The sequence below is a fragment of the Cebus imitator genome, unplaced genomic scaffold (assembly GCF_001604975.1).
Source record: "Cebus imitator isolate Cc_AM_T3 unplaced genomic scaffold, Cebus_imitator-1.0 Scaffold39, whole genome shotgun sequence".
Classification (NCBI taxonomy): domain Eukaryota; kingdom Metazoa; phylum Chordata; class Mammalia; order Primates; family Cebidae; genus Cebus; species Cebus imitator.
This window is the reverse complement of record NW_016107354.1, coordinates 13488766-13506322: the sequence shown is the minus strand read 5'-3', so window position 1 is coordinate 13506322 and position 17557 is coordinate 13488766. Positions and strand designations below refer to the sequence as shown.

The 17557-nt window shown below is 55.9% G+C and overlaps 1 protein-coding gene across 1 annotated transcript; it reads left to right on the top strand.

Annotated features, from left to right (window-relative positions):
- The first annotated feature begins 1073 nt into the window (after window positions 1-1073).
- MATN1 (matrilin 1) lies at window positions 1074-13602 on the top strand. The gene is made up of 8 exons (XM_017525652.2): window positions 1074-1167; window positions 2762-3222; window positions 5790-6012; window positions 7719-7844; window positions 8545-8961; window positions 9577-9729; window positions 10565-10645; window positions 11273-13602. Exons 1-8 carry the CDS (start codon window positions 1074-1076, stop codon window positions 11320-11322), a joined length of 1605 nt encoding a protein of 534 aa, XP_017381141.1. The 3' UTR covers window positions 11323-13602.
- The last annotated feature ends 3955 nt before the right edge of the window (window positions 13603-17557 follow it).

Below are 17557 nucleotides of genomic sequence, written 5' to 3'. Positions count from 1 at the left end.
GCACACGGGGAGGAGGTGCGCATGGAGAACGCACCTCCATCAGGCTACACCGAGACAGAGGCGTGGCTGAGAGCACGGGCCTGGAGCTCTGTACTGGCAATAACACTTCTTAGCTGTGTGACTTCAGACAAGTTACTTCACCTCTCTGTTCTTTAGTTCCTCTGGGAAATGGAGGTCATAACAGTAGCTGCTTTACAAAGTTGTCATGAGGATTAACTGAGAAACCTCATCTAACACCTTTGCTCCTTGACTGAACCCCAGGAAGTAGGCACGGTCACCATGCCTGGTTTCCAGATGAGGAATCTGAGACATGAGAGGTGAAGTCACTTGCCCATAGTCACACAGGTAGTTTGCTGGCACAGCAGACTCAGGTAATGTGGCTCTAGAAATTCTGGGCTCTTAGCTGTGGTTTCTACTGCCCTGCCTGTGCTGAGTGAAGGTACGTTAGCCCTCACTATGACCTTGGAAGATTCTGCAAGGCAGAGAGTCAGCGAGGGGTAAGGACTCTGGGCAGATGGCCCTGCATGTGTGATGGCCTGGAGGCCTCTGAGGAGAATCCAGCTGGGGAGCAGGGTGCGCGTGGAGAGCAGGGCACAGTGAAGCCGGGGCAGGGGCAGTGCATTTCATGAGAAACTTGGGGTTGTGGGTGGGGGAAGGATTTGGGTGTGGGATGACGGTGCAGGGCTGGGCCCTTGGACTCAGGTATGCCTGGGCTTGGGGTGGAGCTTCAAGGCAGTGCTGGCTCCAGCCCCTGGAGGAGCCACCCCCTCCACCCACCTGAGATTTCCCAAATTCCAGCTGCGGCTCTGGTTGCTTCTACAGGCAAAGGAGGCCTTGTGGTCGGAGGGGCCTCTGGAGCCCGGGCCAGGCGTTCCCGCCCTCTCAGGGCACACACACCTCCATTCAGCCTGAGCCCCGCCCCTGGGGGGCTGGGGGCCAGGGCGGGCTGCCCCCACGTCAGTCATCAGTTGGGGGCCGCCTGACCCGGAGGCTGGGGGGGCAGCGGGGTTGATAAGACCTGGACCCCACTGGCCCCCACCACTGTGCCGGCTGCTGCCCGTGCTGCCAGAACCATGAGGGGCCTCTCTGGTCCCAGCCTCGTGCTCTGCGGCCTGCTGCTGCTGCTCCAGGCTCCGTGCAGCCCCGGCCTTGCCCCCCAGTCCAGAGGTGAGGGGGCCTGTGTGAGATGGGAACACTGAGCGAGTGCGCCCTGACCATCAGCACTGTGGGCTGGGTACTGAGATGGCAGGGAGCAAATGGGATCCAGGATGGGGAGGGGAGCAGGGCGGCAGCTTGGGCAGCGGGCTGATGCCGGAGCAGACAGGGCTGGTGGTGCTGATAAGGGGTGGGGCAGGGGTGCTCCTCAGCCCTCAGGGACCCTGCACGTGGCAGGGACTGTGGTCTTCCAGGGCTCTGGGGAGCAGAAGATATTCAGAGAGCTGGCTGGCCTCTGGAGCTGCACCAAGCCCAGGGCGGAGTCCATGGCTCTTTGATGAGAGCAGACCTGGGATGCCAAGAGCTCATGCCCCCTTTGTGGGTCCTTCCAGCCTTGGGCTCCCTCGGGGCAGCACCACCCTCCAGAGTTTCAGCTTTGGGCACTGAGTCCTGGAATGCTCATTCTTCCTGTACAGATGGGGAAACTGAGGCCAGAGAGGGCCTAAGACCACACAGTGAGATAGCCCCAGAGCCTCTAGGCTCCTATCTACTGCTGTGTGGTGTGGCCAATTCCCTTTCCTTCTTTGGGTCTCAGTTTCCCCATTTGTAGCCTTAGCTAGTAGAGAGCAGGGAAGCAGTTGCAGCATGGTTTCTAAGGTCTCCTAAGGAACTCTGATGCCCAGAGTCCCAGTCCAGCGCACTGTGAGATTCCGCAACTTGGGGGTTGGGACGGCCCTGCCCTTTCCTCCTTCGGATCAGCTCTGCTCAGTGCAAATTTAGCATGGGATGGGGAGGGAAGGGTTTTTGCAGTGAGCCCCTCCTGACTGCAGGCCCAGGCCAGTGACTGTCCTGCAGTAGCTTTATTCTCTCCACTGGACATGTGAGATCACGGAGGCTCAGAAAGGTGCAGTGATCTGCCCAAGGCCCTGCAGAGTGGCTGAGCTAGGATCTGAGCCTGGGCCTGAACTCACTTCCACCCTGCATACCTCCCAGCACATGGCACTGCCTTCTTGGGTCTCTGGGGGACACTGCTCCTTGGGGGCGTGTCTTGTGGTGCACCTGATCAGGCTGCCGAGGTGGCCACCAGGATTTCCTGCTCCCCGACCCTGTCTTTGGCAACCCACCAGCAGGCACTGCCAGGCTGAGGAAACTGGTTCCACTTTGGTGATTCACTTCGATGCTCACATGAAAGAGGCCACGTTGACGGGGCACTACTTTGGCTCTCAAGGCTGTGCCCATGCCCAGAGGGCCCTTCCTTGGTGCCCTCCTGCCCAGCCAGGAGAAACAGCTGCCCTTGTTTCTGGCAGCAAGTCTGGGCTGAAACCTAAGTGTGTTCTCAAGGCTGCAGGGTCCTCTGCCACTCCTGGGTACTCACTGCGTGCCTGGCCCTCTGCTGGTTCCTCAGAGCATCCTGTAAGGATGGATTGCCAGCTCACGGTGCAGATGAGGAAACTGAGGCTGTGAGAAGTGAAGTGAATGACCCGAGGTCAGGACTCGGCCCTCTGTGTTTCTGAGCCGGGGCTTTGGCAAGATGCTTGCTGAGTGTCCGCACGTTGGCAAAAGGCCCAGCCAGCCCAGCTGATGTCCGCAGCCTACTGGGCCTGAGGCCTCGCACCTGGACCTAAGAAGCCTCGTTCTGCTCCTCGGCCTAGAGTGTCTTCAGGCCCAGCCCCTGACCTGTGCCCCTGCTCTCTGCCCTGTCCCTCCTGCCCCGCTCCAGGTCATCTCTGCCGGACGCGGCCCGCGGACCTGGTGTTCGTTGTCGACAGCTCTCGCAGCGTGCGGCCTATAGAGTTTGAGAAGGTGAAGGTGTTCCTGTCCCAGGTCATCGAGTCGCTGGACGTGGGGCCCAATGCCACCCGGGTGGGCGTGGTCAACTATGCCAGCACCGTGAAGCAGGAGTTCCCGCTGCGGGCGCACGTCTCCAAGGCCGCGCTGCTGCAGGCCGTGCGCCGCATCCAGCCGCTGTCCACAGGCACCATGACCGGCCTGGCCATCCAGTTCGCCATCACCAAAGCCTTCAGCGATGCAGAGGGCGGTCGTTCCAGGTCCCCCGACATCAGCAAGGTACGTCCCCGCCACCCTGTCAGGATGCTGCTGCTCGAAGGCTCCCGCTAAGAGTTATAAGCTTTGCCTGCACACACCTGAACTCCCACGATGCCCCGTGAGGTGGCCATTTTGTAGCTGGGGAAAACTGAGGGTCAGAGAGGGGTGGTCATTAGATGGAGGTCACCAGTTGCAAGTGGCAGAGCTGGGATTTGAAGCCACCTTTACCCAGCCTTTCCATCCCAGAAGCTCACAATCATTTCAGTTTAGTTGACCTGGGCTCCCCGACCAGTCAGCTTCTTGAAGACATCACAGACAGGCCAGATGCTTATGGGAGGAATGAAGGTGTGGATGCCACCACCAGCCTGTCTGGGTTCATGCCCTGCTCCACAATACCTGTGCCCCCCTGAGCAAGTGACGTCATCTCACTGGTCCTCAGTTTCCTCACCTGTAACATGTGAGTAATGAGAACACCTCTAAGTGCTGCTATGAGGGCCGAGTTCGTAAGCATAAGACACTCAGAACAGGGCCTGGCAGCGAATAAGCCCCATCACGGCATTCGCTAATTTTTAATTTCAGAATCCTCTGAGGGCAGGGGCTCAGAAATGGAAGCGCTGTGCTGCCACCTGCACTGGCAGTGAGGACTCCAGGGAGAGGGCTGAGCACTTCGCAGGCCTTGTGCCCTCACTGTCATGTTCAGGGCTCAGCACAGAACCTGAGGTTGAGCCAGTGCTCTCTTTTCCGGTGGCACCCCACAGGCTCCAGAACTTCCCCACCACAGCCCTCGTCAGCCTGAGTCAACACTTCCCTGCCCAGGGCCCCAGCCCAGGGAGGTTCTCATACCACACTCTAGCACGCAGTGGATAAATGAGCACGATCCTGCTTGGAGGTGGTATCCCCATTTTACAGATGGTGAAACTGATGCATAAGGGGCTTAAGCAACTTGCTCAGCCATTAAGTGGGAAAAGTGTTCACAGAGACAGCGGCATATAATCCCAGCCATTAACACCCCTCAAAGAAATGATGCATCAGGCAGCCTGTCAGTCTTGGGGCAAACCACAAGTTTCAGCATGGGGTGTTGTAGATGAAGCTGACGGTTGAGGTGGTGAAGAGGGTGTGCTGGCCTGAGGCAATCCTAATGGGAGAGGGTGAAGAAGATGGGGGGATGACTGCAGCGGGCACATTCTCCAGAGTTAGCCAGTTCACCCCAGTTCAGACCTGTGGCCTGGGGTGGGCGAGTGAGGAGAGAGCTCCTCCAGCGGGTGACAGAGGGGCTGGGGGCGCTGGTGCCACCCCAGGTGTTCAGCCTGGAGTTCGCGTGTGGGGGACCCAGAAGGGGGGCAAATCTGAAAGCTGGGTTGCAGGCGGAGAGTAGGGGCTCGGGGAGGCAGTGGGCCTTGGGATGTGGCAGTGAATAGTCACAGCTAGGTTTTCAGTACCAGGAACCCAGGCCCCTGGAGGGGAAGAGATTGTGCAAGATCACTCCCCAGGGAGCCCAGGGTAATGAAGGTAAAAATAATAGTTGCCTTTTGTGGCTTCTAACCAAGAGTGTTCTCACTCAACCTCACTGCAACCCCTTTTTACAGATGAAGAGACTGAGGCTCAGGAAGGTGATCTGTAACTTGTGGAGCTGCATTTCTAACCTCGGGCTGTCTAAACTGCATGCCATCAGGGCAAGGAGTCAGGGTCTGGGGCCAAGGATGGGACCCAGGAATCAGAAGCAGACCCAAGTCAGAAGCAGAGAAGCAGCAAAGGGGGCTAGGTGCCTAACCAAGACTGGCCGAGCTAGGTGCATCCAGCTTCAGGGCGGGTGCAGGCAGGGGGTCACGAAGCTGGGTCTCAGCGTCGGAGTACCCCGCCTCTCTCTCTTTCCAGGTTACAGACCAGAGGAGTCTAGTGGGAGGAGAGCAGGCAGATTCTTTCCCTCTCTGAAGGGGCATGCATCATCCTGGGGAGTGGAGGAGGAAAAAGGCGCATCTTCCTTGGGTTGGTCCCTTGGGCATCCAGTGGGAGTGGCGCTCCGTCTGGTCCCGGGTCCAGGGTTCTGGGGCTTAGAAGCAGAAGGACAGCGCAACGGGAGACGGCGGCCCCATCCCTTAGCCTCTTCTGCCATCTGGTGGTCAAAGCTCAGAACTGCACTATGTGGGACTCGCAGAACTACATCACGTGGGGCCCGCAGACCTGCACCAAGTACAGCCAGGGGACTCTCGGACTGGCCTCTCCGGGGCACGAGGGGCGCGGCACGGCTCCCACAGCCATCAGTCTAAGGAAACTGCCCTCAGCGGCCTCAGTCTGAGGGGAAGGCACGGCCCTGACCTTAGAGGGCCCAGTTTGGCGATGGGGCATCACATCCGGGCATCTGGGAACTGCCTGCCCCAGGGAGGCGACGCAGAAGGGAAGCCCCTCGGCCACGTCTCTCAGTCAGAGGAAACGGGTCTCCTTTATGGCCAGCCAGGTCCTCTTCCCCGGGGCGCCGCCTGGCTGTGCGACCCCGGCAGTCCCTCCGCCCCCCTGACCGTAGCCTCCTCTCCTGGACAGTCCGGTGGGCTTCCCAGAGGCCCGGCGTCACACCGCCCCGTGTGTCGCAGGTGGTCATCGTGGTGACGGACGGGAGGCCCCAGGACAGCGTGCGGGACGTGTCTGCGCGGGCTCAGGCCAGCGGCGTCGAGCTGTTCGCTATCGGCGTGGGCCGCGTGGACAAGGCCACGCTGCGGCAGATCGCCAGCGAGCCGCAGGAGGAGCACGTCGACTACGTGGAGAGCTACAGCGTCATCGAGAAGCTGTCCAGAAAGTTCCAGGAGGCCTTCTGCGGTGCGCGGGCAGGCTGAGACGGAGCCAGGGCAGGGGCGGAGACAGAGAGCGCGGCGGGGTGGGGCCAGGGCAGGGGCGGGGCCGAGGCGGAGGCGGAGACAGAGATAGTCAGTGTCAGGGAGGGGCAGGGGCGGGGCGGAGGCGGAGACGGAGGCGGAGAGAGTCGGTGCTAAGGCGGAACAGGGGCGGGGGCCTAGGCGGAGTCGGAGGCGGAATTAGTGACGGGGCGGAGCAGGGGCGGGGAGAAGGTGGGGCCAAGGCAGGGGCGGAGACGGGGAGAGCGGTGGGGCGGGGCCAGGGCTAGAGGCGGGGCCGAGGCGGAGGCGGAGACCGCGAGAGTCAGTGCCGGGGCAGGGCAGGGGCGGGGGAGAGGCGAAGGCGGAGACGGAGTCAGCGCCGGGGCGGGGCAAAGGTGGGGCCAAGGCAGGGGCGGAGACGGGGAGAGCTGCGGGGCGGGGCCAGGGCTACGGGCGGGGGAGGTGCCGAGGCGGAGGCGTAGACCGAGAGAGTCAGTGCCGGGGCGGGGCAGGGGCGGGGAAGAGGCGGAGGCGGAGGCGGAGACGGAGAGCGTTAGCGCCGGGGCGGGGCAAGGGTGGGGCCGGGGCAGGGGAGGAGACGGAGAGAGCGACGGGGCGGGGCCAGGGCTGAGCTGGAACGTAGCCATGGCAGGGGCGGAAACTGAGAGTCCCCGCTGAGGCGGGCCAAGGCCAGGGGCGGGGCCAGGGCTGAGGTGAATACAGAAAAAGTCAGTGTCAGGGGCGGGGCAGCATCAGAGGGCGGGGTCTAGCCGGGGCGGTAGCCTATAAAAGGGCGGGGACTGCTTTACATGGCAACATCAGGGCGGGGCCAGGGCTAGGGACTTTTTCTAGGTGGATTGGGGTAGAACCTGGATGAGACTGAGGTGGCGCCAGTACCGGGGTTGTGGCCGTAGCTGGGGCGGAGCCTGATACGGAGGAGGTTCTCCAGCCCCAGGTTAAGGGAGTTGGGGAGAGACGATGTTAAGACCCCTTTTATGTGGCGGAATCCTGGCAGGGACTAAGGAGGGCCTGGAGCCCAGGAAAGAGAGCGCCCAGAAAACCTACACGTGTTTCTGTGTCGGGAGTTTTGCGTGTCGGAGTTTTCTGTGATGCGGGAGAGTTGGAGGGGCCTGGGTACTGGCAGAAGGTTCAGAGCCCTTCTGGGAGGGGAGGTGTGTGTGGGGATCTTTGTGATGTGGCCAGCAGGGGCGGGATGTCCAGTAGGACAGGATCGGGGCCAGGGCAGGGACTTTACCCATTTATAAAATGGGTCTAAGAAGAGCATGCACGTTAGTGCTCTGCCACGGGCTCTGAGCACGTTATTGCTAGGATCATTGTAGGCATTTGACAGACATGTGCTGTGTTCATTGTTTGCTGTTCTAGGCACTTGGGTGTCTTGATACAGGAGTGAATTAAACAGATTAAAGTCCCTGACCCTTGGCCTTTACCTTTTCAGTGGGACTTGTAATTTTAATCATCAGTATTATGACCTTCTTCAGGGATCTAGGCCCTGGTGCAGTGACCCCAGACCTGGGCTGAAAGTCGGGGGCCTGGGCCCCAGTAGGTTGGAGGCCTTAGTTTCCCTGAGTCTGGAGGGGGGCCTGGTATCCACAGTCAGTGACGGACAACCTGTCTGAAGTGCCCAAGGCTCTGTGGTTGTGAGATCTGAGCTACCCCTTGTCCCCGCAGTGGTGTCAGACCTGTGTGCCACGGGGGACCATGACTGTGAGCAGGTGTGCATCAGCTCCCCTGGCTCCTACACTTGTGCCTGCCGCGAGGGCTTCACTCTGAACAGCGATGGCAAGACCTGCAATGGTCAGTGGTGTGGACGCAGGCTCGCCCTGGGCAGGGTGTGGAGGGATGGTGGTGAGGTTTCAGCAACTCCCCAGGGAACCCATTCGAGCCTCCCTGCACCTTACCTCTGAACCCATCTTCAAAGCAGACAGATGCCTTTCAGAGTCTGGTGAGAGACAGATGCCTTTGAGAGTTCTCACCTGACTTTTGTCCCTATTTTCAACACAATGGGTGGTGGGTTTAGTGTGGTGGAAGGACTCACATAGTCTCAAAATCAAATCCTGGTGCCACCACTTCTGAGCTGTGTGATCTCACAGCTGTTGTTTCCAATACTGTTTGCTGTTCTAGGCACTTGGGTGTCTTGATACAGGAGTGAATTAAACAGATTAAAGTCCCTGACCCTTGGCCTTTACCTTTTTAGTGGGACTTGTAATTTTAATCATCAGTATTATGACCTTCTTCAGGGATCTAGGCCCTGGTGCAGTGACCCCAGACCTGGGCTGAAAGTCGGGGGCCTGGGCCCCAGTACGTTGGAGGCCTTAGTTTCAGTTTCCAATACTGTAAAGTGGAACCAGTCACCTTGGCTTTATAGAAGCAGTTCTGAGGGCAAAATGGAATGATCCTCAGCATGGAGCTTGGTGTGTGGTGGGTGCCCAGCTGGGGAGCAGGATGGATGACTATGTCTTTCAGCTTCATCCACTCGTCTTCCTGCCCTTCCCAGTCTGCAGTGGTGGTGGTGGCAGCTCGGCCACTGACCTGGTCTTCCTCATCGATGGATCCAAGAGTGTGCGGCCAGAGAACTTTGAGCTGGTGAAGAAGTTCATCAATCAGATCGTGGATACGCTGGACGTGTCAGACAAGCTGGCCCAGGTGGGGCTGGTGCAGTACTCAAGCTCTGTGCGCCAGGAGTTCCCCCTGGGTCGCTTCCATACCAAGAAGGACATCAAGGCGGCTGTGCGGAATATGTCCTACATGGAGAAGGGCACCATGACCGGGGCTGCTCTCAAGTACCTCATCGACAATTCCTTCACTGTGTCCAGTGGGGCTAGGCCTGGGGCCCAGAAGGTGGGCATTGTCTTCACTGATGGCCGGAGCCAGGACTACATTAATGATGTGGCCAAGAAGGCCAAGGACCTCGGTAGGTGCTGCCTTCCTGGACCCTGGACACCACTCATGGCCAGGGGTACACACAGGGTACACACATGGCCAGGGGTGGCCCATAGATTATCTTGGTGTCTTCTGATTAGTGCCCTAAACCCAGGTGAGTTTGAATGAGGAGGATTAGTTAGTCCAGTTCTCTCTTACACCCATGACAAATTTGAGGTCCCAGAAAGGTAAAGTGCGTAGTTTTGATGGTCCGTTTGTAAGTGAAGCTTGGAATTTTTCCAGCTGGATATTCCCAAGAACACATCAACTGTTGGAAGGCAACTCTACTTTGGAATAAGGCTGAGCTTCAGTTTTGCCACCTATTAAATGAGGAAAAAAATAACCACCAGATGGATGGTTATTAGGGTTAAATAAAGCTTGCCGTACAAAGGTTCCAGTACACGAAGTCTGTACAGGGTCTAACACAGAGTAGAACTCAGTAAATGTTGATTTCCTCATTGTTCTTGTTCCAGGCATTGTGCTTGCAATTCCAGCAGCTGCCAGCAGGAGGTGTGTGGTGTTGGCTGCCTAAGCATTCCCCAGGAGGCTCAGCCACATGGCTGCCCATCCCCACATCCAGCCTTACTTGTCTTGTTCCTCCTGGCAGGCTTTAAGATGTTTGCTGTGGGAGTGGGCAATGCTGTGGAGGATGAGCTGAGGGAAATCGCCTCAGAGCCTGTGGCAGAGCACTACTTCTACACGGCTGACTTCAAGACCATCAACCAGATAGGCAAGAAGTTGCAGAAGAAGATCTGTGTGGGTGAGTGAGGCCAGGGCTGGCATTGATGGAAAGGGCAGGTGGGGCACTGTGTAGGTGGAGCTATCCTGGAACTGGGTGTGGGTGGGGAAAAGCAGGGGCCGAGGCGGCACCAAGAGTTGGCAGAACCAGAAGGTGGGCTGGCGAGTACAGCTCTTACTACCAGCAAACATGCTGAATGCCCATTACGTGGCTGGCACTGTTCTCAGTGCTCTCTGGATATGACATCATCCAATCCTATTTGGTAAGAATGTCATTATCCCCATTTTACAGATGGGAAAAATGAGGCCAAAGGGGTGGAACAACTATTAGTAGCTGGGAGAGCCAGGACTTGATCCCTACTGCCTTTCTGGTCTTTTCTGGTGACCTCACCAGCTGGTTCCTAGTGGTAAGGAGTAAGGGCTTCAGAGTCAGACACGCCTGGGCCTGTGTCTTTACTCTGACACTGTTGGCCATGGGCAAGTTATTTCACTTCTTGGATTCTTCACTTGTAAAACGGGATTAATGACTGCAAACCCAAAGGGTTGGGGTGAAGTCACTGAGGTGACATCAAGGCCCCTAATGGTGTCCTTCATGTAGCAGGTACAGGGAGGCGCTTGTAGTTCACTCTCAGGGCTCCAAGGGACCAGGAAGACGTTCAGGGCTCACCCCTCTATCACTTCTTAGGGTGATGTCTCAAGGACTATCTATATCTTCCTGCCTCTTCAGGTCCCCTAAGCCCCTCACTCTTCCAAGACTCCTGAGTCCTGGCCCCGGGCAGTGATGGTCTCCCCTCCCCCTCCCCCTGGGCAACCACTCAACAGTTCCTCTCTCTTTCCCACTTCCCTGTCTCCTGCAGAGGAAGACCCGTGTGCCTGCGAGTCCCTGGTGAAATTTCAGGCCAAAGTGGAGGGGCTGCTGCAGGCCCTGACCAGGAAACATATCCCTTCCCAGAGGTGGCTGGGGCTGGGGAGGGGTGCAGGCCAGTTTTGGTGGGGGGGCATGGCCCAAGTGTGGTTGGTTGGGCAGGCTTCTCTTCGCCTGCCTTCTGCTGATGGGCTGCATTCTGGCAGAATAGGCTGAAACCAACTTGGGGGCAGACCCTGTCAAAAACAGAGACTTCTAGAAGGTAAACAGAGAAATTGAGGCAGAAGCCAAGATCTGGGGACTGGACACACACCAGAGTCCTGGACACGCTCTGAAGAACATGGAGCCTGTGGATGCCCCATTTCTCAGGCTCATGGCGATGTGCCTGACCCCAGTACCCCCTCAGAGGTGGGGCTGAGCCCCAGGCGTTTCCCTTGGCTCAGCCAGGACCTGGTGGGGGACCCAGCAGGGCTAAACCTGCAACTGAGCAGGGCTGGGCACTCAGGGCTCACAGTGACTGGCTACACTTTTTGGAAAGCACCATTCTGAGGACAGTGGATGGGTAAGTTCTGACAGAGGGGAGAACGCACGCTGTAGTGAGGTGTTGCAAGGAAACAGGAAGCAGGGGCCTGAGTGCAGGGCCACACCCATCCCTGCCCTGCTCTGGCCAGCACGCACCTCTCCTTAACTCTGAGTCCACTGGAAGCTGTGAGTAAGCGGCTGGCCATCCTGGAGAACACAGTCGTCTAAGGCTGCCTGTTGCCACTGCAGCCTCTCCATCTCCTCACCTCAAGTGTGGCTCCAAGCATCCTGTGCGTGTCCTCTGTAGCTTCCCTGTAGCTTTGCCATTTTAGTGAGGGAGGCCAGCCTGGGAGTGGGAGGGGGTGTGTCTGGGTGTGCTTATTGGGAGTGTGTGATGGCATCTGGGAGCACCTGTGTGTGCATGTGTGTGTGTGCCTGAGGGTGGGCATGAGTCCGGAAGCCAGAATATGAGTGTGAGAGTGACAATGCAGGGGTGAGTGTGACAGGGACTGCGTTTGCATTTTTTCCAATCAAAAGCTTAATATATTCCCATTTTTTTTAGTTAACTCTTTGTTGACTCTGAGTGCTGTGAATTTCTTTACTGATTTCTCTATTCTCTGATGAGAAACAATGAAATGTGATTTAACTTAAGCACTGAATGGGGCTAGAGGCAGTGTGGTTATTTGGGGACCAGGGAAAAGGATGGATGAAGATGCTGTGGGAGGGGATGGTTGGAAGGATGACAACAATGATGGTGATGGTGATGACAGCGACCACACCAAAACCAGTGATGTTTGTCCCGACTTTTCAGTTACAAATTCATTTCACTTCCCAGTAATCCTACCCAGAAAAGGCTCAAATCGTCCCCATTACAAATGGGAAAGCTGAGAGTCTGAATGATGAAATGACTTGCTCAGCAGTGGGTCAGCTGGAGAGACAGGACTTGAATCTAGGACCGAAGAACATCAAAAGAAAAAGGCATCAGGGAAAAAGGGCAGTGACACCAGATAGGACTCATTTGTTCATTCATTCATTCACTCATTCATTCAGGTACCATGTACTTACAGAGCAGTGGGGGGGATGGTGGCGTATGAGACAGACATAGTCCCTGCCCACAAGGGACTTAGAGTTGAGCAGTGTGCTCATGTCACCCCACCCCAGTTAGAGGAAAAGAGCGTGGGTTTAGGTTGTACCAGGGCTTTGTGCCTCCTCTTGGTACCTGGGAGCCCATGGGGTGAGAGTGTGAGTGAGATGATGGGAAGGGCTCCAGCCTGGGCCTGGGCTGCCCTAGGTGCCTCTCCACTCCTGCCCCAGCATGCCTTGTTGGAGTTCTGTTTGTTTCCAATCTATTGGCGACTTCACCCCCAACCCAAAACCCCCAAGACACAGCAGCAGCCCCACCTCAGAAACCACACCAAGGAAAGACTCCTGGCCCCATGTTCCCTTCCTCCAGCCCTACTTGGAGTCTGCAGGTCATACCGTGAGATCTCAGCCACCTCTCCCAGGCCCCTCTGGACCGGTGCCCCTCCAGAATCTCCATCTCTGGCTTCTCAGAAGGGGAGCTTTGGTGATTTTGTGAACCTACTCTTGTTTAATAGAGCATTTTTAGTGTTACTACTAGTTTCACACTTGAGAGCATGTCTAAAAGGCTTTTACAAGAAGCTCAGACCACACCGAAAGATCTTCCGCAGAGGCAGTTCAAAGAGGCAGAATAACAACACCAACAGTACCCAAGAGCCACATCAGCACAACAGCACAACGACAGCAGAGTGATTTAACCGGGACATAGCCACGCTCGCCCCTGTGACCTCACTCCACCTCCTGCATGGTTCGCCAAGCCCTTTCTCTGTGCCCATGCCTGGGGTAGGAGTTATTCTGCTGTCCAAGGAGGCTCCTTGTCACAGCCACCCAAGGACTAATTACTCTGCCCATCCTTCCTTCTGAGATTATCCACCCCCTCTCTTCCCCACACAGGTGGGGCAAGGGAGAGTCAGGTGAGCTGGTGTGGACGGAAAAGGCTCAGCAGTATTTCCCCAAGGAGGAGGAGGGGGTCGTTAGCTGATGCCATGGCCTGGGAGCTGGTGGGCAGAAGCAGCAGATGTCCCTGATGAGTGGAGTGAGAGATGGGGTGGATGCCCTGTCCGGGAATAGGACCTCGTTCTTCCCTGCCTGGTGGGTGGCGTAGCTGGCAGGACCTTGTCACCAGGCTCCGAGGAAGGCAGGCACCAGCTTCTTGGGGTCTTTCCAACCCAAACTCTTACCCTTAACTCATCAGTGTTCTCCCCACGGCTACTCCAGGTTCTCATGAAATCCGTCCTGTCCATGGACTTCCCACATCTCTCTCTGCTCTAGGTCTGATTTACAGAAGGTTATAATTGAATCCCAGAAAGAAAGAAAACCGGCATCTCCCTAGGGCAGCTGTGGTCTACTGACAGATGGCACGTTACTTTGTAAACTATAATTTTGTTCTTTTTTGAATTTTGTATAAATAAACAGGACTAAAGTAATTAGGATTGTTCTTTTCTTTCCTCAGGCCTTGGGCTACAATGGGAGTCTCTTGGCCCCTTAGTGCATTGGTTACGAGGTTTCAATAACGGGTTTGTCTTTGTAATTACAGTTCATTAATGGATTTACAAGGGAGAGAAGATGGTGAATTCTGCTAAGGGGATTGTTTTGCATTTCTCCTCTTTTAATTACGTGGTTTTCTCCTGGACCAGTGATCTTTGAAAAAAGGGGGTGGGAGTGGAGAGTTCTAATGCCCCAGCTGTTCCAGATGTGAATGCAATCAATCCAGGAGAAGACAGGAGCTGCTCAGGGCTTCCTGATACCTGAGGCTGGGCCTGTGTCCTCTTCAGAGACGCCTGTGAGGCTGGCAGGGGGCGGGGGTGTCCTGCTACTCAACCCTGGTTTGCATCAAGGTATGTTGACAAGGGAGGAGACCACTCTGTTAATGGGGCTGTGGCAGCCTTGGAGTATTTGGGGTCAGAATCAAGTTTGGGTCACCTACTGAGTTACTGTTTTTGGATGATCACTGTGTGCTGGGTGATATATACACAATTTTCAGTTCAAACTTCTCAGTGATCCTTTTAATAAACTTGTTTCGCAGACAGGGACCCCAGGGCTGCCAGATGTAAAGTGTCACATGGACAGAAAGCCGCTGGGCTGAGATTTAAACCTTGAAATCTCTGCCTTCCGAATCAGGGCTCTTTCCAAAACACCAGCCTCTCTGAAGTTCAGGCTCACTATGGTGAAAGGGGGTCCTATTCTTTTCTCCACAGGTTGGGGCTATCACTGGCTAACCAGCCTTCCTGCCTTTGGGCTCTTGTTCTTTAGTCCATTCTGCACACTGAGACCAGTGTGATGATCCTACAGTGCCCAGCTGATCAGGTCACACCTCTGCTCAAGAATCTTCTTTGGCTCCTTACTGCCTCCTAGATACAATTCAAACTTAGCCTGACACCTTAGGTGCTGTATGATCTGGCTGCCGCATACCTCCTTCTCACTTCTCACTGTGATCTCACAAGGCCGCATTCTAGAAACGTTGAACTATATGAGGTTGTCATCGATACTCCCATTGTAGAGATGGAGAGACGGGCACAGAGAGCTAAAGTCACTTGTGGAAGATAGAACTCCCAGGGATGGAGGTCCTGAAAGGGTGGCACTTTCTAGGCTGTGAAACAGAGTGAGGACCAGGGTGTGGGGGTGTGTGTAGATATCTCTCCACTTGGGTCTTACTCACCCTATGGTGCTCCAAGAATCCCAGGCTTTGCCATAGAAGTCAGATTGAGAAGCCTCGGGTGGTTTTTTAATTCTCCAAGCTTCCTGAGAACCTGCTGTGTTCAGGGCACAAGCCAGGTGCTGACGACAGGGAGACAGTGATCAACTAGATAATGTCCCCGATCTCAAGAGGCTTCCGGTCTATTTAACACAACAGATGGGACCAGAACACCTGAGCAATGATGGTAATAAAACGACAGCCTCCCTTTATTGATGGCAAATATTGTGCTGTGTGCACATCGCTGTTCTTGCTCAGTGAGGAGTAGCAAGTTCTGAGAGGTCAGATAAATTGTCCCAAACTGCACAGCAAGAAGCTGCTCAAATGGGATTTGAACAGAGGATGGTTGGGCTTCAGAGGCTGAACTTCGTCTTCTGCAGTGAGCTCCCCCTGCTCTGTGATTATGATGGGGGAAGGGCTAGCGGGCCAGGGCCAGGACGAGACACAAACGGGGGAAGACCCTGGAAAGAGCTGGAGATGTCGAGACCAAAAGCAGCTACCAGTAATAAGGGGCCAGTGTTTATCAAACACCTACTATGTGCCAGACACCGCTTTGGGCACTTTTCATGGACTAGACCTCGATTTGATTATCACTGTAATCCTATGAAGGGCTTACTCTTTATAATTCCATTTCACAGATGGGGACACTGAGGCATGGAAGGTTTCAGTAGCATGTCACTTTGCCCCTTCTAGTCAGCGGTAGAGCTGGGACTAAACTGATCTCACAGACTCCTAAGTCAGGTGCTCTCAGCCACAGCACTCACCGAGCTGACCTAATGCAGCTGCGCATTGACAGGTGGATATGATGTTAAAAAGGAATAACGGCATAATTGCATGTGAGGGGGACCAAAAGTAAATCATTCATTGCTTTACTCATCCAGCAGTGATTTACTGAGCACCTGCTTTGTGCCCAGCACCGGCTCAGGCCCCAGGGCCCCAGCCGTGAGCAGGGTGTCTGTTTCTGCAATCACAGCCCTGCTTTCTCACAGAAGCCTGACTACGAAGGAGGGGGCAATGAAGTGTGGGGGCGCTGCAGACACAGAAGTGCTGAAGAACATAAAATGAGGGTGTACTGGGGGACGGGTGGGGTGGGTGCCCTGGCTTTGGTCCTGGGGGAACCCAGTGTGAACGTGGCGCAGGCCTGTGGTTTCCAACTTGATTGTGATCTAGTGCGCAGTGCGGGGTGGGGCCTGGAGTCAGACAGGTGGACCTTCCTTCACAATCGTGATGGCAAAGGCTTGCGTGCTACTTAACAGTTCGCAAACACCAGGTGATTTCAGTATGGTTATCAGCCCCATTTTACAGAAGGCACATAGGCTTGGAGACGGGAAGAGACTCACCTGAGTCATGCTGCAGAGGAGCTGTTGGACTCTGAAGTTCCTGCTGTCCCCGTTCACCCTTTGCTGTACCTTGGCTGATGCTTTCTGAGCCCATTTGTCCATCTGTGAAATGGGCTCCCGACGCGGGGTAACATCACCTCAGGGACTGCCTTGGACCTTGGAATTATGGATTGAAAATTTTTTTTTTAAAATTTACTTATTCTTTCTTTATTTTGTCTGGTCTACATTGAAGGTGTACAGCGTGGTGTTTTGATATACGTAGTGAAATGATGACTGCAGTGGAACGATATGATTTGAATGGGGCCCGAATGGCTGGCTTTGAGGCTGCTAGGGAGGAATCTGGCCATAGGATGGCACCATTGGCCCAGGAATGGGGTGACTGGGCCCTGCTGGGGGATGGGGTTCGGGTTTGGTCACTGAGAGCTGGACTAGTCCCTGTCACTGTGGCACCTGTCGCACTTAATCTGTTTAATCCCCTCCTTCCCAACCTCCCTCCCAAAGCTCCTGAGGGGCCGGTGACGTCTCTTATGGGGACGGTTGTACCCCCCAACTGCAGCCTGGCCTTGCTATCCCATCCCTCACTCTGATGTCCTGGATGGGGCCTGGCCAGAGGCTTTGCTGGAGCAGGGGGTGGCCGCTCAGATCTGAACATTGGGGTGCAGTGGGGGCCAGGCAGGAGCACCCCAAGGAGGTATCTTCCTGTGCCCTACCCTCCCTCGTTCCTATGAGCAAACTGCTGAGTGCTTTGTCCCCAAATCAGAATTTAAGTGTCTTCAAGCCAAAAAAAGCTGCAGCCTGGTGGGGGAGGGGGATACTAGAGACACCAACCAGAGGTGTTGAAGGGGGCCCAGCACAGGCATCTTGGAGAGACCACCGACTGTGCCATCCAAAGCCCTGGCGTGGTGGGCTCCGTCCCTGGAGTGTCCTATGGCCTTGGCCACGTGACTGCAGCTCTGGGGCTCAGTTTGCTCCCCTGGGAGATGGGGAGAATGATCCCCCTCACTGAGGTGAGACTGTGAACTGAGGGGACGGGTGCAAAGTGCAGAGCACGGGCCGGGCGCCATCGCTGGTCAAGACGAAGCTGCACCTTTGTGGCAACAGCACCACAGGGTCTGCGTGCAGACTTGAGGCTCAGGTCACAGGTTCACACCAGGGCTTCAAGGAAGAGGAGCCTCTCCTTCAAATTCAGAGCTGCCTTTCCTCCCCCATGGAAAACCTACACCAGGTCAAAGTGTCTCCCTTCCCATCACCCCACCAGGGTGTGGGGTGTCTCACGTGGCTCTCTCCTTCCCCCTCCTTGTGAGGTGCAAGCAGCTGTCCTGTCCCATGAGGGTGGTGAGGGTGACAG

Excerpts from the sequence above, each read along its gene's own strand:
- MATN1 (XM_017525652.2), top strand. The coding sequence starts at position 1,074 with ATGAGGGGCCTCTCTGGTCCCAGCCTCGTGCTCTGCGGCCTGCTGCTG. Across the intron at positions 1,168-2,761 it reads CCTTGCCCCCCAGTCCAGAG|GCCTCGCACCTGGACCTAAG; the intron begins GTGAGGGGGCCT and ends ACTGGGCCTGAG. Across the intron at positions 6,013-7,718 it reads GTTCCAGGAGGCCTTCTGCG|TGGTGTCAGACCTGTGTGCC; the intron begins GTGCGCGGGCAG and ends TTGTCCCCGCAG.